Source organism: Polyodon spathula, chromosome 12, assembly GCF_017654505.1.
Source record: "Polyodon spathula isolate WHYD16114869_AA chromosome 12, ASM1765450v1, whole genome shotgun sequence".
Lineage (NCBI taxonomy): Eukaryota > Metazoa > Chordata > Actinopteri > Acipenseriformes > Polyodontidae > Polyodon > Polyodon spathula.
Window position 1 is genome coordinate 44,541,477 of NC_054545.1, and position 26,162 is coordinate 44,567,638.

At 44.0% G+C, this 26,162-nt stretch overlaps 1 protein-coding gene across 1 annotated transcript in view; it reads right to left on the reverse strand.

Annotated features, from left to right (window-relative positions):
- LOC121324914 (protein AF-17-like) overlaps nt 1–26,162 on the reverse strand; it is a 50,740-nt gene that overhangs the window by 5,190 nt on the left and 19,388 nt on the right. The window contains exons 2-16 of the mRNA XM_041267117.1: nt 21,644–21,727; nt 19,786–19,865; nt 18,377–18,431; nt 17,428–17,537; nt 16,842–16,945; nt 15,653–15,746; nt 14,512–14,637; nt 10,231–10,326; nt 6,089–6,236; nt 5,054–5,623; nt 2,492–2,670; nt 1,710–1,827; nt 1,351–1,417; nt 789–922; nt 70–276 (exon numbers count right to left, since the gene is read on the reverse strand). Of these exons, the coding sequence (XP_041123051.1) occupies nt 70–276; nt 789–922; nt 1,351–1,417; nt 1,710–1,827; nt 2,492–2,670; nt 5,054–5,623; nt 6,089–6,236; nt 10,231–10,326; nt 14,512–14,637; nt 15,653–15,746; nt 16,842–16,945; nt 17,428–17,537; nt 18,377–18,431; nt 19,786–19,865; nt 21,644–21,727 (2,172 nt within the window). The remainder of the gene's footprint in view (nt 1–69; nt 277–788; nt 923–1,350; nt 1,418–1,709; nt 1,828–2,491; nt 2,671–5,053; nt 5,624–6,088; nt 6,237–10,230; nt 10,327–14,511; nt 14,638–15,652; nt 15,747–16,841; nt 16,946–17,427; nt 17,538–18,376; nt 18,432–19,785; nt 19,866–21,643; nt 21,728–26,162) is intronic.

The following is a 26,162-nucleotide window of genomic DNA, read 5'->3' on the forward strand; positions in this document are numbered from 1 at the left end:
TCAAGCCCCTTTCTTTACCCACCAAGCCTTTCAAAAGCAAACCGGGTTACAAATGTACTGTACTCTTACCACTGCGTGCAGGGTGGTAGTGCAGCTGTGAGGAGGAGGAGGAGGGGGGCAGGAGGGGCAGGCTGGAGGGCACGGGAGGGAAGGGAACAGCCAGCTGCACATTCAGGACCTGCAGACTCTCCTTCTTGGCGGTCAGGTTGATAATCTGGTCTTGCAGCCGCTGGTTCTCCTGCTGCAAGGAGTGCAGGGACTTGAGCATCTCCACAACTGCAAGGAGAGAGAAAACTCAGACTACACCAGGGATGGGCATGAGACTCCTGTTGCACAGCAGTTTCACCCATTCTGGGTTTTACTACAAGCTTGATTAGTCAGTGTGTACGGGTAACAAGCTCAGGCGTGTCTTATAAATCTGTGTATTTAATTACAAATACTTTTTATGAGGACAGATCGGTTGAGAGATTTTGATTAGCCACAGTGTACAGGTAACAAGCTCAGGTATGTCTTATTAAACTCATAGTGAAACCAGGAATGGATCAAACTGCTCTGCAATGGGAGTCTTATTTTCACCCCTGGATACTTACAGAAATCAAGCAATTCCCTTGTAAACCTGTTACACGCAAGGCAATTACTTGAGTTTGTTTGGTTGTCTCTAGGTACCCATCATGTGACAGTTATTTGGTGGAAGTTTAAGAAAGCAACAAAAAAAAGCCTAGGTATGTGAGTAACATAGGACATGAACAAACAGTTGCATGCTGGACCCGAGAGTCGGTGATACTCACTGTTGACATCCGTCTGCCCGCTGCTGTGCTTGTGCAGAAGCTGGTCGATTTGGGAGGTGGTGGCAGGGGCATTCCCCCGACACCCTCCCCTCTCCCGCTGATCAAACAGGAGGGGAAGACTGCTCATCGGAGACCTGCACCCACAAACAAACAGCAGTCACTCAGTCTATGCACAGCACCAGGCAGAAGATATGTTAGCCCGGGGCTTCTCAAACCTCGCCCTCGGGAGCCCCCGTGTCTTCTGGTTTTCATTCCAACTGAGCTCTCCCTGAACTCAATGTAATTGAGCTATTCATTTGCTTAATTAGACATTTTTAATGGTTCTCAGCTCCTAAAAAAAAGGTTGCAGATTTCAAGTTATTTATACAACACGTGTGATTTTTTTTTTAATCCCACTTTTTTTTTTTTTAAATCAGTAATGAAAACACTGTACATTTTAAACTGGCTTTATCAAAAGAGTAGACCAGCCCTCTGACCCCGTCTCAAGCCCTGACCCACGAGTGAGACACCCCAGCCTACCACAGAGACGCTAAAGACAAACTAGAAAGTGCAATATAATTACAGTGAGGAGGAGCTGTCCTGCGGGGATCTGTCTCTACAGGGGAAGCGACAGTCCTCCAAATCAAGCTCTGCAAGACACACAGAGACAGGGACAGGAGGGGGGTTAGATATATCAATCAATCAATCTTTATTTCATATAGCGCCTTTCATAGTGGACCACCATCACAAAGTGCTTTACAAGATAGTGAGGAACAATGCAGATACATTAAATACAGTGAAATACAGGGCACAGCACGTTTAAAACAAACCATTCCTATTTTTTTCCTGATTATTTCTAATGAGAAGCAGTTCCTGCAAGTATGAACTACTTTCATATATTGTTATAAGGCAAAACTTCAAAAGAATAGGAGGCTGGTCGACCTGGCAGGCTGTTTTCTGATTGGCTGATGAGCTGGTTGATGGACGGACCGGAGGCTGATGAACTTCCAAAGATGTGGGCGGAAGTGAGGCTGTAGGAGGAGCCAGGTAAAGAGAACACCTGAGAGAGAGAGAGAGAGAGAGAGTGTGAGAGAGAGGACAAAAATCAAAGGCAACATTGGAAGTTTATTTAAGTTTATTTAAAGAATGGAGTAAATTATTTCAATGGTGCCACTATATGTCTTAAAAAAAAATTACAATTGATTTTTTTTTTAATTTAATTTGGTCTCCATTGTACAGAAGCTGATTTTGAAAAGTGCAGTTCTGAATTGTCAGTTATAACCTAAAACAGCCAGCAGATGGCGGACTACCATTGCTATCGAATTTCCTTAGGCACTCAGATGTTCAGTAGGCAGTCCAACACTGACTTTAATGGTATCTGAATGATACCTGTTTATTGAGTTGTATATACATTTTTATTGGTTGAAAGATTTCTATTGCCTTCTCAGGAACTCAAAAGCCCAGGTTTTACTACAAGCTTGATTAGCCCCAGTTTATAGCTAACAAGCTCAGGTGTCTGCAAAACCAAGAATGTATCAAACTGCTATGCAATGGGAGTCCATACCTGTGTTATACCATGAACCCAAATCTTAATTCCATTAAGAATGCATGCTGAGGAATGCCCGTACCAAGTGCCATCACTATGAGATGAGCGCTTTCCCATAGATATGCAAGTGAGAGCTAGCTAGTGGCTCCGCCCTGGTGGAGCAGCAGTGTCCTCTTACCTGTGTGGCGGAGGCCGTGGTGGGGGTGGAGATGGTGCCTGGCAGAGAGGAGCGGCTGAGCTGGGGCAGGGACGGCACCCCCTGGTGGCCCAGGAGGCTGGAGGACAGTGGGGTGCTGCAGACTGCCCCCAAGCCCCCGCCACCCAGGGAGATGGGGTCCTTGTTACTCGTGTAGATTCCTGGGGGGAGAGAGGGGGGGGGGGGGGGGGGGGAAGCATAAAGAGAAGATAGAGCTTGGAAAAATGTCTTGATTAATGTTATTTATAATGTGGCATGCAATAATATTTACTGAATTTCCAATGAATACATTTGGAAAAAAAAAAACAATTATAATTATTAATGTGTAACATCTACCTTAAAAACACCTGTGGGGTCTTTGCCTAGGGTTACCCTATATCTCCATATACACGAGAACAGGTTTTCTAACTGACACCCCTATGCATTCCAGGAAGTGTAGGACAGGGCTAGGGTTCCATTACGTGTATCTTTTATAATCAGATATGTAGAACAGATTCAGGTCAGTTTTAATGTGGTCCGTTGATCAAATATCAACAGCAATGCCTCTTGCTAACATGCTGCTCCACTCCCTGCATAATAAACAAGCGAGAATGTCAGCTCTGGATCTCATTAGCATATTAAAGCCCACCCCCTCTGGCTCTGGGTCACGGCTGCCACGGTAACCTGTGTGTATGTACACGCTGTGTGCTCCCGGGTCATGTATTACTGATAGTGCCTCTAAGCCCTCTCTCTCTCTCTCTCTCTCTCTCTCTCTCTCCCTCCCTCTCCCTTTCTCACACAGGCCAGCCCAGCCTTTGTTCTCACACACTCTCATTTATTTTCTTACTAAGAGCAACTCAAGGGTTTTGCTTCCGCGATGGAGCCATTAATAACAAAAGAAGAAATAATAATACCGTTGCTTTGGCGGTCTAAGCTTTTAAATGCATGTTTTATTTGAAATTTTAGTACACTGTTGCAACGACACTGTGACCCAGGTTCTAAACTAAGATCTCACAGGTACTGTATATATCCGATGCACTGCTGCTGAGGTTCAGGTACCCTGTATTAAATCAACAGGATAGGCAAACCTTCGAAACCTACGTTTCATTTTTATAGTTTACAGTTTTGGTTCACCAAAGATACAAAATGCAGCAGTGGCACAAAGCTGAATCTCATGCTCCACGCTCTGGGCTCTGGGTAGGAAAGAGTTAAGGCACAGAGCGTGGAAACCACAGCCACTTCCTGTTCCTGCACCCTGCTCTGAACCTGACCTACTTCAGGCAGCAGCCCGCTAACAAATCAACTGTGATTAGAGATGAGCAGGGAACTGCCCTGGAGCTGCAACCACTGGGCTGTAGGGGCAGGAGAGCTAGAGGCAGGGGGAGAGGGCTGGTGAGGGTGACTTGAAGGGGAGAGGGGGAGAGGTGGGGGAGGGCTGAGGTAGAGGACCTCCAGGTGAGGGAGAGGGAGGGGGAGGAGGGAAGGGCTGTAGGTGAGGGAGGAGGCTGAAGATGAAGGAGGTGGTGGGGGAGGGGGACAGGGCTGTAGGTGAATGAGGGGGCAGAAGATGGAGGTGGAGGGGGCTGGAGATGAGGAAGAAGAAGAGGGCTGAGGGAGAGGGCTGGAGGTGAGCTGGAGAGAAGCGGCAGGGCTGGAGGTGAAGGGGGGCAGGAAGGGAGACAGAAAGAAACAAAAATTCTTGAGAAACAGCAGCCTTCCAAGAATACACAGCAGTACTACTGTCGAACAAATTAACACAATTCAGTACAATGCCAAATACATACGATGGAAATCTAGCAGTGCAAAGTTTTAAGTAAACTCTAGGACCAATTGTTTTGCTTGTATTTCTTTAATGCTTTAAAAGGGTTAGTGCATGCCGTTAGAGGCTGGAAGAAGGAGCGAGAGACAGATTGAGAGAGACAGAGAGGCGACAGACCCCCTCCTCCCTCCCTCCCTCCCTCTCACACACACCCTCGGGGCAGAATCCAAAACACACGCCGCTGACAAGCAGCCGAGAGATGCCTGTAGCCTAGCAGCGGCAGCAGTTGAGATCAAATCAAATCCCCAGTTAGACTGTCGGCCTGACAGACACAGACACAAGCCAGCTCTGTCCGACCCCTCCACACAAACTCCCCCTCCCTGACTGAGGCACTGAGCAGGGGCAAAGGGAAGTGAAGGTTGAGGCTAGACTAAGCCATTTCTAACTCACTTAATCACTACACTGCTTTAATGTATAATATCATTTCAGCATGTGCTTAATATGAGAAGCGGCGTCATCATTTTTTTAAAAACTGGTCATTTTTTGAACAGCCCCACAGACAGTGTGTAGTGCCCCACTGAACCATAATGTTAATTTAGAAATACTAAAAGAAACTTCAAAAACGAAAAAACAGATGCATGAAGTTTATTTTAGTATTTCCAAATCCCATTTGAAACGCTTGCCACTGTATTTAAAAAAAATATATATATATTTCAGCCACCGGGTGGCCCTGTGTGTGCTGTGAAAACCCCCCTAGAATTAAAAGGTATATGCATCCACATATCCACACAGCAGTGTTCACTTACCGGAGCCCAGCAGGGGGCAGTCAGTGCTGAGGCTGTAGGAGCGGCAGGAGCTGGGGAAGCTGCTGCTGGACAGGGCCATCCTGGGGATGGGAGGGGGCCCCAGGCCTGATGAGCTTGAGAGAGGGGGGCCGCTGTCCTTGTTCTTGCTGCCCCGGGGCCGGCCGGGGCCGTGCTTGCTCCTCTTATTGCCCCGGTGCTTCTTCTCCTTCACGGCAGGCTCCCGGGGGCCCTCTTTGGGGGGCTGCCTATTGCAATCCCCCTGGGGGGCGTCGCTGGGCCGCGGAGGGCCTGACGAGGTGGTGAAGCGCATGATGGAGCCGAAGGTGGAGATGGTGACCTTGGGTTCGAAGCTGTTGCCCCCCGGCTGGGACTCGTAGGGGGGGGAGCCCCGTGGCGACTCGGGTGATGGGGAGGGAGGAGTGAGGGGTGGGGGTGGAGGGAAAGCGGGTTGCGCAGGCAGGAGTGGAGGTTTCAGGTACCTCTTCTCTTTCTCTTCCTCCTCCTCCTCCTCGTCCCTGTGCTGTTCTAGTTTGGATGAGAAGTGCAGATATTCCTGCTGCACGGAGGTCCCTGGAAGGGAGACAGCAAAACAGGAATCAAATCTATGTCGTTCAGGGCAATTTTTTCCATCCCTCCCCAGACTAGGGTCACTTCTTGGGCTTCCCAAGGGCAATTCCAATGGTGATTACAACTACTACGTACAGCTATGGCCCAATGTTTTGCATCACCTAGAATTTTAGGATGGAGAGAAAAAAAAAGTATAACATAATTTAGATATTTTATTTAACATCATGAAATCAACAAAATAACAACACAGAAGTCTATCGGAAGCTAGAATAGTACAGTAGTATTTAGATTTTTGCGGTGTGCAATTCAATATGCTAGCGTAACATCATTCGGCAGGTTTCATTTGACTTTGTGAAGCAAAATTAGTTCATTCTATAGGGTGATGCAAAACTTTTGGCCACAGCTATACATTTTCAATGGTGCTGCTGGCTCCGCCCCACACTGGTGGCACTGGTCCCAGTGTGGTACCTTGCTGGAACGGACTGGAGGAGCTCCTCCTACTGCCCAGCTTCCTGCCGTGGTGCCCAATGGCATTACTCAGAGTCTTCTTCCCCTTGACCTCTGACCTGCTGACCTCCGCACTCTCCTTGGGGCTCACATGGTGGCTGGAGGCGACCTGGAAACAATTGGAAAGGTCAGAGGTCAAACCACAATGCCATCTGCGTTCTCTTTTCAATCTTTTTTTTTCAGTGGCGTAAATAAGCATTTAATTAATATGAAACTAACTGTTTGCTGAAGTTTAGTTCTGTGTTAATAACCAGTCAAGATCTGCCAGCATGTGTGTATCTACCATTAGCTGCTGTTTTGAGGTTGCATTTCATTTGTATGTTGAGTGTGTTTTTTGAGACTTGGTAGTTTGCTGATCTAGTAAAAAAAACAAAAAAAAACACATACTGCTATGTAAAGCTACTAATATCCTATCCATGTGATCATCACAGTTTGAAAACATGATTGTAAATGCAACCATATGGGTTAAGAGTGCATTGCTTAGGTATTGTGGATAACTTATATAATATCACTAACACTACATAGCAATCTCTGTATGTCTTTTTTTTACAGGAGCAACAAACTATCAAGTCTCAAAAAACAAACTCAGCATGCATGTGCAATACGAGCTCAAAACAGCCGTCTAACAATAGATACACACATGCATGGCACATCTGTTGACATGTAACTAAACCTCAGCAAATGGTTCATGGCACAGTAACGTCATACTTATTTATCACACTCGAAATACCCCCCTCTCTGGATTGTTATTGGTTTTAGTTGCAGTGTTAGAACAAAAGGACCCTCGCTGGATGTGAAACGAGAGTGCCCAGGGCGTCTCTCAGGGCCACAGGGGGTCCCCAGGTACATGACAAACAGCAGGCAGCCCCTCGACAGCTGTGCCCGAAACGGGATCCAGATGTGCACAGCTGCACAGGCTGGGTTTCATAAAGCAAAGTGAGGAGGTTTTGATTTATGATGAGTAAAGAAATCTGCTGGGTGTTTGTAAAGATGGGGGGGGGGGGGGGTATAAGGGATACACAAGGTGGCTTTGATGCCTTTATTTGTTAGCTAACTTGCAGACCTTTCTTTTGACTGCCTGCAAATGAAGCTGTATTTTTTTTGCTCACACTGGGCGATCAGTATGGAGAAGGTTCCATATAACTCTCTGTCAACTGTACAGCGATGGCCAAAAGTTTTGCATCATCTTCTAGAATTAACAAACTGTCCTTCATAAAGCATAAAGTCGCATGAAACCTGCTGAATAATGTTAAGCTAACATATTGAATCACATGCCGCTTTCTGCAGTTTCCCACATACTAAACGAAAAACTGACAAATTACAAAAATGTGACATTACGAAATCTAACATGAAACACTGTACTGCTGTTACAACTTCCGGCAGACTTTTGCGATCTCATTTTGCAGTTTCTTCAATTATAATGACGTTAAATAAAAAAATATAAATTATCTTCATACAGTTTTTTTTTTTAAATTAATGTCTCAAAAATAAACAGATTCCTATAAATCTCCTTTTTAAAAAAAAGTATTAGTTTTTTTTCTTCTTTTTTTTCAAATTTGGAATTGTTTTCACCGATTTATAAAATGTAAAACCAGTGCATGCATGCACGGAGCCCGCTGCACAAACTGGCTTCATTCCCAATAGTGGAACTACCCTGAATCTGAAACTACAAGGCATTTCAACAGGAATACAAAGCTATGCATTTTACTTAAAACTATGACATTTATTAGTGAGCTTCCCTAAAGCTAACAGTAACAACAATATTATTATTAATATTATTATTATTATTATTAAGGTCCTTGCAGATTAAAAGTCACGTGTGCACAGTTGGTATGGCTTGTCTCTGGGCATTAGAAAAAAGAAAGAAAAGAAGAAAAAAAAAAAAGACAAGCAGCTGGAAAATAACCAATTTCACCGAGGCTTGGGACTGACCAATAAAAACCTGTAACCCGTAACCTTGGAAACAAGAAGTTACAGGGGGGTGGGGCTCTTGTGGTTTCCCCGGGAGACCACGGAGGGGCAGGGGTGGGGATGTATGGGTTGAAGGAGGCAGGCAATGAGGCAGGCAGGCTTTGTCATTGCAGCCAAAGGAACCCCTGGGGCTTAGGGACTGGCATTGTCTGAGTGCTCACAGCTCTCCCTTTCCAAAAGCCTTGCTCTGAAAAGTCCCTGTTTAAACCCCCCACCCCCACCCCCCCTTGAAACCTGCTAGCGCCTTTCTGCAAACCAATATTTACATTTTGAAACAATAGCTAAACTTGAAAAACGTTTCGTGCAAGCTGGGTACATACACTCCCTGTCCCTTTTAATTTCTCTCTTTTAACTCAAATGATCATTATTGACAGGGGAAAATTAAAGCTTTAGATATATAATATATATATATATATATATATATATATTATCGTTATATGTTAAGATATAGGAAATGCAGCAATACAATTCTAATGAAGAAAAACTAAGCTGCTTCTGTTTAACTCTTGAAAGCCTGGGTTCTGTTTCTGCTCTGAACCCTTTACACCTCTGCTTTTCGCTGGCTTCCTAATTTAGTTAAAGGTTTTGTTTATGTTCCACATGGCTTAAAAGCAGGGTGCAAAGGTCCAGGTTTTCAGAAGTACTTTTAATTCAGTGCATCGTTTAGATCAGGGGTCTCCAATCCCGGTCCTCCTGGTTTTTGTTCCAACTGTAACCTAAATGACTTAATTGGTCCAATTAAGTGCTTATCAGAAACTTAATTGGTCCAATTAATTTAGGGTACAGTTGGAACAAAAACCAGGAGGTAGACAGGCCCTCCAGGACCAGGATTGGAGACCCTGAGTTAAACCATTTAGACCAGGGCTTCTCAAACTCAGTCCTGGGGACCCCCTGTGGCTGCTGGTTTTCGTTCCAACCGAGCTCTCAATTACTGAACTAAACCCTTAATTGAACTGATAATTTGCTTAATTAGACCTTTTCACTTGTTTTCAGCTCTTGAACAGTTGCATATTTCAAGTTAGCTATAACATATGATAAGTAACTTGAACTCTGCAACTGTTTAAAAGTTGAAAACAAGTAAAAAGGTCTAATTAAGCAAATTATCAGTTCAATTAAGGGTTTAGTTCAGTAATTGAGAGCTCGGTTGGAATGAAAACCAGCAGCCACAGGGGCTCCTAGGACCGAGTTTGAGAAGCCCTGATTTAGAACAAGGTTAGAAAAAAGACTAGGATTGGAAAGTCAAACTTTGGCCAGCTCTGGTGTAAAGGTTTAATAGTGTTCCTTGTGCGAATGTGGATAGAATGGAGAACACAGGCCCAATTAATTCATTCTTCAGTTTGGGTTTAAATGAGGCAGGTGTGTAAAAGACTACAGTAAGCTGTGTGTTCAGGTGTGTAAAGACTGGGGCTTAGGAAGGAGCTCCAGTGAGTTGCTGCCAAAAGCGTTACTGCATATTATCATTGGTTTAAAAACGATTTGTTTACTTGCTTGGTGTCATGACTATTTCAAAAACTGCCTGATTTCCTGGCCGCTTGCTCCTAACCCTCACACCATATTACTGCGTAAACACATCCTGTTAGTAAATCTACAGACCCAGGTGTGACTTATTCATTTCCATTTTTAATATCACTGTGTATTGTTTTAAACTGTAAAGTGCTTTGAGATGTGCTGTATGAATTGCACTATAAAAAATAAAAATTATTATTATTATTATTATTATTATTATTATTATTATTATTATTATTATCTGTGCTGTGATAAGGAGGATCAATTCAGAGCAGATTTACCAGCGGCCCCTGACTGTTCAAACTCCTGGCACCTGGTCATTTCAATAACATATTGTACCTAAACAAGAGACTTTCTGAAACCTATGATTGGGTGCAGGGCTGGTGAAGGTTTCAGGGCCTGCATTGTGTTTACAAGTGAAAATATCATGCAAATTAAATCAGGAAGACTGTTTTTCAAAAGGGGCAAAGAACAAACAAATTAGGAAGTCAATTTGGGTGCTCTGCACCAGCGTTTACTTTCTCTTCTTCTCCAGTTTTAATAGCAGCAAAACAATATTTATAGATAAAGCTGTTAGGCCGAGATAATCCCCAGCCTCAAGATAGCAGCCATGCCAAGGACTTTACCTTGTCAGTGCTGCTGGACACGGGAGGTACCAGGGTGGTCAGACCATCTGGCAGTTTCTTGTGCTTCTCCTTCTGCCGGGCCTTGTCCTTGTGGTTCTGGAATCAATGGGTGAAGGAAGTCATTACAGGAGAAGCTTGCTTCAGATGCCTTGTGCACAACAAGGCACTCATACAGACTGGCAAAACTGAATTTACAATTGATCAGGAACCTGCAAATCACTGAGTAGTAATTCCAGAGCAACTGACATTATAAAAATCTTAACAAAAAGGTAAAACTAAGTCAAGTTTCTTAATAGTTTTACCTTTCGGATTCTGATTGAGCTCTTTGAAGCTACGGACAAATTCTAACAAACCCACAGTGACTAAAGTATTTGCATGCATGTATGCATACATCAGTCTGACCATTTTTGGTTTCAGTTATGCAAATTGCAATTCTTGTTTAGTTAGCTTTGTTGCATAAGAGCTAAAGAAAGTTAAAAAAAAAAAGTCAAAATAAACATAGTAAAACAATGCATTTTTTTGTTCCCTAGCAGTCTCGCTGTTTGCACCGTGAGGTTGTTAACATGTGCCCCAAGTTGAAATCGAAAAAGCAAAACCGATTTACATGAATGCATATCTCCCCTTCAGTCTCTGCGTGCACAACTGTGTCCCAGTAAGTTTCCTATCCATGTATCTATTTTACAATGCAAATACCTTTGTTTCTTTTTTTTTTTTTGTTCCCCAAAAGTTATGGCAGGGCAACTTCTCGAACTCCATAAAGTAAATAATTTCTAAAAATTAAAATTAAAAAATTTGTGACCGAAGGGGATATAACACCACATCATTAATACTGTCAGTAAAAATAATCTACTCAGAGTCTTAGACAGTAATATATTTTGATTCTAACGTGACAACGGAAATCAGAAACTGGAAGCAAAGAAAAAAACAGCAGCCCATTTATTGGGTTTCCTCAGAAAGGCTCCACTCTTCAATTCTTCCAAACCCGACAGCCTCCTTTATATAGACAGCGACACACACCACTGACAGATACACTTGTCCACTTATTGCTGCACAGCATAAACACATTCAATACGCCCATTCTGCAAAACCCTTGCCTAGATTCCAATTAAATCACAACTGCTGTGTGTCACAGGCTTAACAATACGACTTTCTCCCTTGCATGAAATCAGGGGTCCCTGCTCTGGCATCTTTCTCTCAGTCTTCACAGGCAACATCAAGAACTGAAGAAACCACACACGCAGAGAAACGAGATTTAATTAGCACAGCGAGGTGCTTAAACAATCAAAAGACTTACAGAAAGACTCCAGCAGAGCATGAAGACGGGACTGCCTACCTTACACAGCAAGCTGCAACAACTAAAGAGTGAGCCCAGCTCCCAGAGAGTGACCCAGGCTCCCCCCAGCTCCCAGAGAGCGAGGCCAGCTCCCCCCAGCTCCCAGAGAGCAAGCCCAACTCCCCCCCAGCTCCCGGAGAGTGACCCAGGCTCCCCCCAGCTCCCAGAGAGCGAGGCCAGCTCCCCCCAGCTCATAGAGAGCAAGGCCAGCTCCCCCCAGCTCCCAGAGAGCGAGGCCAACTCCCCCCCAGCTCCCGGAGAGTGACCCAGGCTCCCCCCAGCTCCCAGAGAGCGAGGCCAGCTCCCCCCAGCTCCCAGAGAGCAAGCCCAACTCCCCCCCAGCTCCCGGAGAGTGACCCAGGCTCCCCCCAGCTCCCAGAGAGCGAGGCCAGCTCCCCCCAGCTCATAGAGAGCGAGGCCAGCTCCCCCCAGCTCCCAGAGAGCGAGGCCAACTCCCCCCCAGCTCCCGGAGAGTGACCCAGGCTCCCCCCAGCTCCCAGAGAGCGAGGCCAGCTCCCCCCAGCTCCCAGAGAGCGAGGCCAGCTCCCCCCAGCTCCCAGAGAGCGAGGCCAACTCCCCCCCAGCTCCCGGAGAGTGACCCAGGCTCCCCCCAGCTCCCAGAGAGCAAGCCCAGCTCCCAGATTCACTCACAAGGCTAATAACTGGGTCCCCATAAGTTGTTGCTGCGCTTTCTCTTTAAACTCACAAGCTCTAAATCGCTTCAGACCTTCGTGCTAACAAGGGGGGGGGGGGGGGGGGGGGGGGGGGGGCGACACGACAGAGATAGTGAGAAGTGGCTCTAAAAACCCAGAGAGGAAGTTGCTGTAAAAACCAGAGAGAAAGTGGCTTGGCTCTCCTGAAAAGGGAACACCTTAAAGTTATCAAAAGCACAATACAAATGTAATAGGACTACCCCCGCTGGGACAAGTGCATTCAAAACCAATTCTTCTTGTTAGAATAACTGTAACATATACCAATAAAACACAGCATTCATGGGTATGTGATAATCAGCTTCTTAAAGTTTCAATGTGGAATATGATGGGGGGTATTGTGGGGGGAAAGGCTTTAAAAAAAAAAAAAGAAAAAAGAGTTGAATCAAAGGTGTTGTGTGTGGGGGGGGGGGGGGGGGCATGCTTTTCAACACCTCTTCTCGTTGCCATCTTTTCAAGTGGAGAAAGAGCAACAGGCTTTACTTTCGCATTTTTCTGAAGCCTCGTAATTCCGGATTGATTGTACCTTGCAGGCCAATCCTATCACCATATTGTAATTGGGCACACAGCGAGGCAGGCAGGGGATGGCAGCTTTACTGCACAATACAAGGCGCTGCCAGGATGTTTTCTTTGGGGAGGAGGGGGCGGGTCTGATCACAGATTTCAGAGCCATACTTGTTACAAGAAATCAGAAAGAAAGAAGCCACACACACACAGAGATCTTTTTTCCCCAGATCAGGGGACGGGGGGGGGGGGGGGGGGGGGGGGGGGATGGGGGTTACCGTTAACTGAAAATCCTGCCCAGGTGTGGATTACTGTGACAGTTAATCTAGCAGGTATACAATGAGAAGGAGGCTATGATTAATCCCTGGTCTCTCCTCACCCAGTTTACTCATTTAAACCTGTATGTACAGGTATCTGCTCTTACAAGCCAGGAACACCCTTGCACTGCAAACAAACGATCTGGGCACGAACAAGCAGCCATCTGTACTGGGAAGCCACAAATGCCCAGTCCCTCCTGGGATGCTAATTTATTATCTAACCTTTAGTTTTTACCAGCACTTGAGATGACTTCTGCAAGCGAGACCCAGCCAAATCCCTCCTACTCTGCAATGGGCTTGCCTGACCTCAGCACCACATTGCTGGATCCTCAGCTGATGCACTATTGCACTGCACTGTCTTTCCAAATATAACTGTTGCAATCCTATCTTGCTGCATCCTGGTTCATATTGTAGTCTAGCAGTACTACTGTAAACCATATCGTATTTAAATATGAAGCTTGCATTGTAATCCTGTACTGCCCTGTAACACCTGTAAGCCGCCTTAAAAGCATTTGCCAAATAAATAAAATAAAAGGCAAGCAGCAAATACCTAATGCACATTATAAAATGATTGCACCGTCAAAGCCACTTATCAAGCAAAAGTCGCAAAGCCATAAACACAAGAGGGAACAGCTTCCTGTTACATAACCATCAATTATAATTACTGCAAACCAGATCTTCTGCAACCAGCTGGCTATCCTGTGTCACACTCAAATTAGACAGGCACTGTTGCACTTGTATTATTTATAAAACAGTAAATATAAACACATGCAATCATGCAGAAACAGAAACTAAACCAGCTGGGACAGGCGTATTCACTGATAGTAGGTTAATGCCTATAACCAAAACAAAAAAGCTTAAGACAATATTAACATCAATTATATTGCATCTCACAGGATGCTACACCCAAAATGCAAAAGCTAGGTATCATAAATCACCCAAACACATAAAGGACAATGAAGCAACTTCCTTAAAATGTGGGACCCCATCATAAATGAACTACAAAAATAGATCTATGATATATATATATATTACTGTCACAAAGGACAAAGACACCCAGTAAAGTTACCAAACCAGAAAAAAACAATTCAGACATTTACTTAGGGCAGGGATGGAAATAAGACTCCTGCTGCACAGCAGTTTGATCCATTCCTCGTTTTACTATGAGTTTAATAAGACCTGTGCTTGTTCCCTATACACACTGGGGCTAATCAAGCCCACAGTAAAACCTGGAATGGGTGAAACTGCTGTGCAATAGGAGTCCTATTTCCATGCCTGTCAGTACTCTAAAGCTGTTTATAATTCATGGAAGTCTGTTTTATTGCCCTTTGACAAAAAAAATAAAAAATATGCAAATGATAAAAGCTGGCCTACAGCGAGCCTACAGCCTCCTACTCACTTGATCACGGTGCCTTACCTTTCTGGGCTTGTCCTGGTGGGAGCTGTGCTTCTCCTGGGGCGGGGAGGCGGGGGTGCTCCTCCTTGTGTGGCAAAACGAACCCCCTCCAGGACCACTGCCCCCCCCCACCGGGCGGGGCTTCTTCTGCAGGGAAAGTACAGGGGGGAGCCTTACTTGAGATTAGTCTTGACATCCTGCACTGGTCACAGGGACTCGTGTGTGCTACTAACCTTGCTCTGCAGATTTACGCTGCTCTTCCTTAACTTTAAAATAAGGAATCCTATTAAAGTTGCAGTCAAAAGAAAATGAATTAATAAACATTTTAACTGGATCAGTGCAAACTCTATCCTTACAAATGTTTCCCATAGTAACAGCAAAGTGTGATAAGGCACAGTGAAAGCCTGGTAAAGCATAGGCAAGCATTGTAAAGCACCAGGGGTCTGGTAAAGCATTGAGAAGCATTGTAAAGAACAGAGAGGTCCGGTAAAGCATAGGGAAGCATTGTAAAGCACAGAGAGGTATGGTAAAGCATAGGCAAGCATTGTAAAACACAGACAAGTCTGGTAAAGCATAGGCAAGCATTGTAAAGCACAGAGGGGTCTGGTAAAGCATTGAGAAACATTGTAAAGAACAGAGAGGTCCGGTAAAGCAAAGGCAAGCATTGTAAAACACAGACAAGTCTGGTAAAGCATAGGGAAGCATTGTAAAGCACAGAGAGGTCTGATAAAGCATAGGCAAGCATTGTAAAATACAGATGGGTCTGGTAAAGCATAGGGAAGCATTGTAAAGCACAGAGGGGTCTGGTAAAGCACATTTAAAAGCATGGCACACCAGGTTAAACTATGGTAAATCCACACTATAACCAAAAATACAGTGATAAGCTTCTATAAGGGATGACAAGAGTAGTCCTGGCATGAATTCTTATTCTGTCTTCAGAGATTCCCATTGCATAGCAGTTTGATCCATTTCTGGTTTTATCAGGAGTTCAATAAGACACCCACCTGAGCTTGTTACCTTGACACAGTGGTTAATCAGGCTTTAAGAACTGGAATGGGTCACGATGCTATACAATAGGAGTTTCATTTCCATCCCTGTACTTCCTCGCTTCTCTTCGTTCTCTTTATTAGAAGCACAGTAGGAAGGAAGTGCTTGTCCTTACCATTTTATTATAGTGGTATTTGCAGTAGCCACAGTATTTGACGTTGTCAGCTTCTAGGCCCTCCTCCTCGCAGAGCAAGCCAGCCATCTGCGCACTGAAACACAGGCCTGGGGTTAGACGCGACGCTCCTCTGCACGGCCGGGCAGGGCTGTCTAGCTGGCACAGGCACAGAGCTGAACCTTTAAGATTGCCAGACAGACTCTCCCTGTTTAATTGTTTCTCTCAAAAGTACTCACCCCCCCTTGGACTTTTCCACATTTTATTGTGTTATATAATGGAATCAAAATGGATTTAATTAGGAGTTTTCGTCACTGATCAACATAAAAAAAGTCCATACTGTCAAAGTGAAAAATAAAATCTACAAATTGTTCTATATATAAACACATCATGTAATCAAATAGACTACAAAACAAACAAAAAAACCCAGTCTATAACAGTAGTACAGTATTTCATGTTACATTTCAAATTTTGTCAGTTTTCCCTTAAGCAATCAGAAATCTACAAAGCGGTGGTATGCAACTCAATGTGTTAAAGCAACATTATTCAACAGGTTTCATTCGACTTCATTAAGCAAAATGAGTTAATTCTATAGGGTGATGCAAAACTTTTATCTTAACTGTAGAGTAGAACTTGTCATCTTCGATCCTGCAAGATATGATTCCCTCTTACCCGACAGACCTCTGGCAGCTGTCACTCAAACATGCTGCTACCAACTCAACGCTACTGATGCAAAACTGATCAATGCACATTTTACTATGGGGTCTGAAACAGCAAATTCAGCTCTTTGCAAGATAAAATGGATTGAGTTGCAGATATAAAAACAAGGATAAGATGGTGCATTTGGGAATAACCTTAGTTTGGTGTTTTAGACATGCCAATGTACACGACGCTGTTCATTTACAATGCCCAGACGTTAATAAAGCAACTACGACATAGTATAACGACCCCCTCTGAGATCTGATAGGCCCCTGCAATCACATCGACATGACTGCTGCAGTCAGGGCTATGCAAGTCATTTCCAATGGGTAGGTAAAAGTGACAGCCATTAAAAATTCTTTCGGAGAAAGTTTACGCTACATGGAGTACCTTTTTTGGGTTGGACTTGGGATCATAAATTCAAATGCAATGGGAGTCAATGCAAAGTGGGCCTGTGCTAATATAATGCACAGACGTGTTGCGTGGCACGTACCACGTGACGTGGAAGGCTTGTCGACAGCCCTGCCGGTTACACGTCATGCAGGCCCCCGACGCAGCCCTGCTCTCTCGACCGTGGTCCTCACAGATGTAGCATGTCTAGAAAACAACAACACAACATTTTCTAACTTCTGCAACAACACGCAACGGTTAGGGCTGTATTTGTTAAAAAGTACAACAAAATATACTGCTTAAAAAAATAATTTTTTTAACTATTTAAACCTAGAGTTTAAACATTCATTTAAACCTAGAGTTATTATGTAACCGATGTTCCTAAATATTGAAATGCTTCCCTGCAACACAGCAAATACTAAATTGTAGGATTTTTATTTTTTTTTACACCCATCAGTGAATTATCCAACAAAATAAAAACCTAAATACATGTAAAAAAAAAAAACAACAACAGACATGTGAAATTCCCCCTTCTTGTACTGGACTGATCGATCCTTAACAATATCGATAATAAAAAAAAAAAAATGTATATTAACACTATTCTTTCAGAACTGGGAATTCCCATGAGGAACTACAGATTACACGGCAATGGTTACAGTTCACAGTGTGGCGAGGTTGCTGGAGGGTACCTTGTTATAGCGATCGTGGGGGACGTACTGGAGGACTATGGGCTCCATGGTGAGCACGTTGGCAAACTGGACCTCGGGGATGTAAAGGGCACAAACAACGTGGGCCCAACCTGCACAGGGGTACAGAAGAGAGGGGGTCAATGCACAGAGAACTGAGGACTTCCCACCCAAAACTCACTGTAAGCAAACAGTACAAAACATTACACCACTGTGTCCAAATCATATCAACAGCATGCTGCATAACAGGGGACAGAAATAAGGCTCCTATTCCAATTCCTGTTCCATTGTGAATCAATCCCAACACGTCACTGATCAAAATTGCAATGAGCTTCTCACAATGGCAACATAAATCGAAGCCGCTGTCTGACAGTCAATTAAATTGGCTTCAAACTAAAGCTGCTGAACCATCACAACTATTATTATGTCTCTTTAAAATATTAATTCCTTCGAAGGAACTGGAATTGGGAACTGATTTCTATATAATTAAAAAAAAAAAAAGAACTGGAAATGAAAAAGAGGAATTGACCTCCAGACCTGCTCCCATCGCAGAGCAGTTTCATCCACTCCTGGCAACTTTAAGCCGACACAGGATATCTTTTCCTGCAGCAAACAGCAGGTATGCTGGCTGGCATATTCAACACCCCCATCCGCATTCACACTTCACTACAGATAGACAGGGACACAGCTACATGGCAGCCCTCTGTCTGGGCTAATGGGAAGTGACTCACTGTGTGTGACCTCCAGCGGATGAGATGTTAAATCCTATTGTAAGTGACCCTGCATGTAATGCACAGTGCACAGCCTGCCTCTGTAAAGCGCTTTGTGATGGTGGACCATTATGAAAAGCGCTTTATAAAAATAAAGACATTATTAAGGAGCAGCAGCTGTGCCTGCAGTGGAATTCATATGCCGATCCACTGTTCTGCAACACTGCTATACTGACAGTTACCTCCATTATCTGTCCTCTTCAGAGCGCCATCTTTGTGAGGGCACAGCTCACATCTCTGAAATGAAAAAAACAAAACAGAAAACGATCTAACAATCTTGCATTTGTATTATGTACAGAGTAGATGACAAATGCATGGTGCAGGCAAGCAAGCAATGGCTGTACTTCTGGGAGATACATCATGCATGAATAAAGTTGTGTATTTACAGAAACACTTAGATGTCATCAATATCCTTTCTGTAACTTTTTTGTTTTTAGCCTGCATTCTTCACCGTCTGCTTTTACAACAGCAACCCACCCTTCCTACTATGAACCCAGTTTAAGGTACTGCTACCATAACTGGAGCCACACATCGGTAAGTCACTCTTGTGGGAGGAAGCTGGTTTTAAAATGGAACAAGTCTAAGTACATCTAGTCAGAGCCTTTCCTTCTTTTTGGTCCAGGTTTAAAAAAAGTGGGACTTATCAGGAAGAGACTGGTTGTGTTTCCACTGTACAGCCGTGCCAGGCTCAGGAAGAGACTGGTTGTGTTTCCACTGTACAGCCGCGCCAGGCTCAGGAAGAGACTGGTTGTGTTTCCACTGTACAGCCGTGCCAGGCTCAGGAAGAGACTGGTTGTGTTTCCACTGTACAGCCGTGCCAGGCTCAGGAAGAGACTGGTTGTGTTTCCACTGTACAGCCGTGCCAGGCTCAGGAAGAGACTGGTTGTGTTTCCACTGTACAGCCGTGCCAGGCTCAGGAAGAGACTGGTTGTGTTTCCACTGTACAGCCGTGCCAGGCTCAGGAAGAGACTGGTTGTGTTTCCACTGTACAGCCGTGCCAGGCTCAGGAAGAGACTGGTTGTGTTTCCACTGTACAGCCGTGCCAGGCTCAGGAAGAGACTGGTTGTGTTTCCACTGTACAGCCGTGCCAGGCTCAGGAAGAGACTGGTTGTGTTTCCACTGTACAGCCGTGCCAGGCTCAGGAAGAGACTGGTTGTGTTTCCACTGTACAGCCGAGCCAGGCTCAGGAAGAGACTGGTTGTGTTTCCACTGTACAGCCGTGCCAGGCTCAGGAAGAGACTGGTTGTGTTTCCACTGTACAGCCGAGCCAGGCTCAGGAAGAGACTGGTTGTGTTTCCACTGCACAGCCGTGCAGATCAAACAGACGTGACACGCCCTGGACGCGCTGAGTCGCACATCGATGATATTAAGAGGCTCTCTGTCTGAGTTGAGAATAGCAGATCCAGAGGGTTTTTTTTTCTTCGTATATTACTGAACGCAACCGGAACGCACTTCTCTCCTCCATCATGGCTCGCTCGGCGTGCCAGTGGAAAAGGGGTCAACCTTCCTGGTACAAACACGCTGGTACAGTGCGTTTTAAACACCGGTGTGCTTGATGCATTAACCCCGTGCCACTTGCAGTGTTACTCACCACCCTGGCAGCTCTCTCCTGGGATTCACATTTCCGGCAAAACCAAGGTCCGGTGGGGACTTGGACAATCCCATAGCAGGCTGTGGAGGGAAAGAGACACCAGTGCGGTCAGCAGATGTCCCCTGAGGTTCCAGTTTTCTTTACATTTTGACATTGCCTTCTTGCCCAACCAGGGGAACAGTATTAAGGCTTGACTGTGTGAAAGTTTCCCATTGCATTTTTCCATGCTATTATACAGATCGTTTATTTTATTCTTTATTATATATATTTTAAATCCAATTCTGTGTGTATACTATTGTTAACACGGTCTGAATCACGTATGTACATATGTGTTGTAATGATCCCTTATATATTAATATTAGCTCCAAACATTAACGTTGCAGAGCTAATATTAATATATAAGGGATCTAAAAAAAGCGATTCAGTGTGTACAGTGCAGGAGGTGAATTGTTTCTCAATAGTCAAGCAAAACAGCGAACTACTAAAAGTTTCATAAGTGCAATGCCAAACGTTTCGACTAGCAAGTTTTTCTCGCGTAACCGAAACACTTGTCAGTGAATTTACTACGGTTTTTTATTTTTTTATATACCGTATTTCTACAGGTAAACTGCAACGAGCTAGTGTTCTTCAACGATTCGATGCGCTGCACGCTATACGCCACTATTGAACTCTGAAAACCTGACATCGTAGCAAACTAAACCCGAGTTTCAGTTGTAATGCGTTGCTAAATGAACCAACCCGCTTTAAAATACAAAACACGTAACGCTCATTTCCACGGAGGCTGTTCTGTTTTTAAATGTTACGTTTTATTCACCAATTGTTAACGGCCTCTACCCCCAGATCGCCGTTGAACGAGTGATCTCCACCGATGTATTTCACCGCTACGCGTGTTGCTGCGCCACATAGGTAACAGTTTAAAGAGTCCTATCATGACCACGACCTACGACTGTATTATTGTTGGGCGACAAATCATGAAGCAATGACGACGACTATATTCAGTCAAGCTTTGAGTCAAGAGGTAAGGGTTTTTCATGAGTAGTTACGACGCATGCAAACTGGAACTAACTGCGGTGCCGTTGGCAAAGCGAATAAACTGGCGCAGTACAGTGTCAAGAGTCGCCAAACGTTGAGGCGTTCATTGGCTCTATTGTGAGACCAGTAAGGAGAGTCTAGTCTTGTCTACTTTAGTAATCGTTGCATAGGCCGAAAAAATAAACGACAAATTTATATGCATCATAAAGTCTGTCCCATACTTGACGTCAAGATCTTGGTTGTGGTCTTTGCTTCTCGTCAAACAAGCAAGTTTGGCTGAGCTACGCAGAAGGGGCGATATCGGTGCTATACGCCACTATTGAACTCTGAAAACCTGACATCGTAGCAAACTAAACCCGAGTTTCAGTTGTAATGCGTTGCTAAATGAACCAACCCGCTTTAAAATACAAAACACGTAACGCTCATTTCCACGGAGGCTGTTCTGTTTTTAAATGTTACGTTTTATTCACCAACCGTGATGCAGCTCACCAAAACAAACCAAACTAAATTAATAAATAAATAAATAACACGGTTGCGGGATTTGCTCATTTAAATACGGTAAAATGGGAAAACTCAACAAAATGATCCAGGTGCAAAATAATAAGGATGGTAATGGTGCTGGATGCTGACATCATAACAACCCGCTGTTTATTACTTCGTAACTGCTGCTGATATTAATTCACACCCACAAGCCTGTTCTCCCTTCCCAAAAATACTAAGGCGTTTTACCTTGATGCACGGCGACATTACAGCCGTGTCCGTCACAGTACACTAACGGGTTCTCTGTCCATCCTCTCTCATCAGAACAAACGCAACAGCCACCCACCATCTCCCTCATGCTGTTTCCATACGGTATTCCAGACGGAGCTCTCAGTTCTAGAACCAGAACGAGCAGGGATCGTTCCAATCCCTTACACACGCTCGCAGCCGCATTGTTCGCTTGCTTTCGTGTTGACGGCGGGCGCACTGCGGTACAATAATATTTACTAAAAAAAAAAAAAAAAAACACGATAAAGAAATAGGCAGACAGATATAATTAGTTTCAGTGTTTAAAATGGTCTTCTCTGTGCCCTTTCTTGCTAGCGGATCAGTGCGCAGGCTCCCGTTGAACTGCAATCGCATTCAAATTCCATCCTGAGAGGATAGGTTTTGCTTGCCAGCTGCTGAAAGCGTGTACTAGTAAATCTGTAGGTTTATATTTGTTAAATGTATTGTATTGGGTGGTAGGGTGGTTTTGTTTTTAAACTGAATACAGGAATGAATTGCTTAGCGGAACGTTTGCAATCTGATTCATGTCACCGATTTTCAGTCAGCTGTACTGCAGGCAGTAAAAAATGCGTTTGTCTTGCTCAAACAGGGACTTTTAAGATGCCCCCCCCAACCCATATTCATTTGTATAATGAGAAACATCATCTGTAACAGTTTAAATTCTTCTTCTTCTTCTTCTTCTTCTTCTTCTTCTTCTTCTTCTTCTTCTTCTTCTTCTTCTTCTTCTTATGTTAAATAAAACCCCCAAGTATGAAATTGGTTGTTTTTATATGATTAGTAATATTACATATATTGTATATTTGATATATTTAAAAAAGGTGTAGGAAACTACCTAATACAATATATGCAAATATACAAAGCATTAAAAGTAAATGTTAATTATTTTATTGATACATTGTTCACAATGCAGTGATACAATACATCAGCTGTTCTTTGTGACAAGAGGGGGGCAGCATCCCTCGCCCTCTCCCTCTCCCTCACTTCCAGCCCTCTCCCTCTCCCCCTCACTCTCCCTCTCCCTCACTTCCAGCCCTCTCCCTCTCCCCCTCACTCTCCCTCTCCCTTACTTCCAGCCCTCTCCCTCTCCCCCTCACTCTCCTTCTCCCTCACTTCCAGCCCTCTCCCTCTCCCCCTCGCTCTCCCTCTCCCTCACTTCCAGCCCTCTCCCTTTCCTTCACTTCCAGCCCTCTCCCTCTCCCCTCCCTTGATCCTTCCCCCTGACTTCCAGCCCTCTCCCTCTCCTTCACTTCCAGCCCCCCTACTTCTCCCTCACTTCCAGCCATCTCCCTCTCCTCCCCTCCTTCACTTCCAGCCCTCTCGCTCTCTGTCTCGCCGTCCCTCCCCCTCTCCCTCTCCTCCCCATCCTTCACTTCCAGCCCTCTCACTCTCCCTCTCGTCCTCCCTCCCCCCTCCTTCTCCTTCTCCCCCTCGCCCTCCCTCTCCCTCTCCTTTTCCCTCACTTCCAGCCCTCTCCCTCTCTCTTCCTTCCTTCACTTCCAGCTCTCTCCCTCAACTTCTCCCTCACTTCCAGCCCTCTCACTCTCCCTCCCCCTCTCCCTCTCCTTCTCCCCCTCCCTCACTTCCAGCTCTCTCCTTCTCCCTCACTTCCAGCTCTTGCCCTCTCCCTCTCCCCAAAGCTATAAGGAACAAGGGGAGCTGAAACAGCAGGGCAGTTGAATCAGATTATTTCAACTGGTTCTTAAGCAGATCAAAGAGAGAGAGAGAGAACTCTCCCTAACAGAGAGAACCTCTCTTATCTGCTCCCTTCCATTCGCTATGTTAGAGGGACTAACAGAAAGAGCTGCAGCACTTAATGCAGGCCTCGCCTTTATCTGAAAACAGTCCTGCGTTTTCACATTCCCCAACAGTTGCTTTACCCCCCCCCCCCCCCCCCCCCCCCCCCCCCCCCCCCCCCCCCAACAGGTACGATTTTCAATTTTTAAAAGTTAAAAGACACTGAGAAAACTGAGCGGGTGGGTGACGTTAAACAAAGTGCATCGTCGATGTTTCAATGATTTCAGGTTGAGATTAAAAATAAATAAATAAAAAAAGACCTGCTGCGGTCGGGGATTGCGTCCTATTAACCGGAAACACGCATTTCACACTGTCATAGCTCGTGACACATAACTCGTGCTTGCGGCGCTCAAGAAAAACAAACAAAGACATGCGTTTGAAATCTATACTTTTGATTTCGTAGCATTAATATAGTATGCAGGATGTACATATGCAGAACTGGCATTTCAGGCGAGACCTCTGCGTCGCTAAAACTGAACGTCTTTTGTTATGAGTGCTAAAAATGGAAATAATAACGTGTTTTGTGGATTTTTATTATTATTATTATTATTTTTTTTTTTAGAATCACTTAATAAATGCATATAATTCCTGTTAATATGCTGTTGTAATGTATTTCTTTAAAATGTATTTCTTTAAGGAGGGTGTGTGGTCCAGTGGTTAAAGAAAGGGGCTTGTAACCCCCCGGTTCAAATTGCTGCTCCCTCACTCACTCACTGAGTGTGACCATATACGAGTCACTTCACCTGCTTGTGCTGCGTCTTTGGGGTGAGACGTTGTTGTAAGTGTGCGGCTGATTCACAGTTCATATTCTCATTTGTAAGTCGACTTCGATAAAGGCGTCTGTTAAATAAACAACTAGTAATAATGTGTACTATTTCAAGGAGGGCTTATTTATTTTTAAAACAGGACTGTACTGTCTTGTGATAAAAAGAGCCAGTGAACACAGTGGAGGCTTGTGTATCCTCCCAGCTCTGCGCTTCAGACCCTGCTCATAATAACACATTGTGCACTTTTGAAGTGAGTTATGTACCGTTCTTATATAGATCATCGTATCAGTACCCTTTATTTACTCGAGGTTAAGTAACCATTAGAATATCCTGAGCTGTTTCAATAGGTCCAATGGAAAACCATGCTTTATGTCATTTTAAGGGACTGTGTTTTTGAAATAGGTCTACAGACAGTTCAGGGGAATGTAAGCATTAGATGCAGGTCTTACAACATGGTTTTAGGATAGGTTAAAGACGTTTAAAACGACGCATTTAAAAGCAATTTCAGTATAGGCAACAGTACATTTGCAGATATGACACCGTAAATAAAAAAGTGCAATGTGTAGAGATTATTATACACACACACACACACATACACACACACACACACACACACACACACACACACACACACACACACACATATATATATATATATATATATATATATAGTATATATCTCCAGCCATCCGTGTATGGTGCATTGCATTACGCTTTAATTAATATATTAATCACGCTTTTGTTTGTGAACCCATGACAAAAATAAGCATGGATACTGTATCTGCATCTCTCGATTTTCCACAAAACGTCCTAAGTATCACATGTACACTATAACACGAATAATAATTTTAAAAAAATCATCAGTAGCCTACAATACAATTACAATAAAAATGTAGCTTGTTTGTAAAAGTCCAGCTTGTATATAATTTTGCCAATTTAAAATATTTAGGGTGGTATTCTCAAAGCTTTTATCGCAACGCTAAGTTTGCACTTTGTTTTTGTTTTTTTCTGTAAAACAAACACACTGCTTAATGTTACAGATCAAAAAGAAGGTGGAAAGAACACGAGAGGATGGACAATTCGAGTTCCTAGATCTAACCCCTAAACTGAAGCTTAGTCATTTTTGTTATTATAAGAACTTGATGTTAACTAATACGTTTTGTGAATATGACATCTACCGAAAAAGAGCCCATAGATTACCGTAACACCGCCGCGTTTTCTGCGTAAATTTAAGGTTTGCTTTTATTTAACAGTAGGCTGTGGCGCATTAAACGTACTGCAGATGTCACCCACTTAGAGCATTTACATGGGAACAATTTCTTCAATTTGCTATATATTATAAAACCTACATTTAAAATAAAGAACTTATATTGCCTATATATAGTGAAAGGAGGGGAGAGCGGGTTATTATTTCCAGGAAGCCAATGGAATGTGTCACCTAATGCGTCAGTTATTTATGCTGAAATGGTTCTGCTCAAGACAAGCAGAATAGGCTGGGCCGGACAGCAACTGCTCTCAAATTGTAATCTCTGGACCTTAAATTCTAAGTTCCAACTCCTCGTTAGTTTAATTTCGGAATCCAATGACGCGGTACCGTATTGCACACAGTTACAGGGACATGCCATTGATACTGTCGTTTTGGGTTTGTTGTGCATATCAAAATCAAACCACTGGAACCACAAACCTTAGAAAATGATTAAACCCGGCAGGTTAGTGATTGTCTAATTTAATCGATCACATAGGCTACATATGCAATTCATTTAAAATAGTAAGAGAAGGGAAACACGTGGTAAAACGCATGAGACTTTTAGGAAGCTGTTTAAGATGCCTAATTAAAGCACAAAGCGGCTAACATTTTCACACGAGTGCCTATTGTTTCTATAGCATCGACTACTGACCGCAAATTGAAATTCTCACACCCAGAGGAGTTCATGAAGGTAGGTATATAAAGGATATAAATGACAACTCTTGAGGTGTTCTAATACATGTGCACACTGCTGTTATGTTCTATATTTT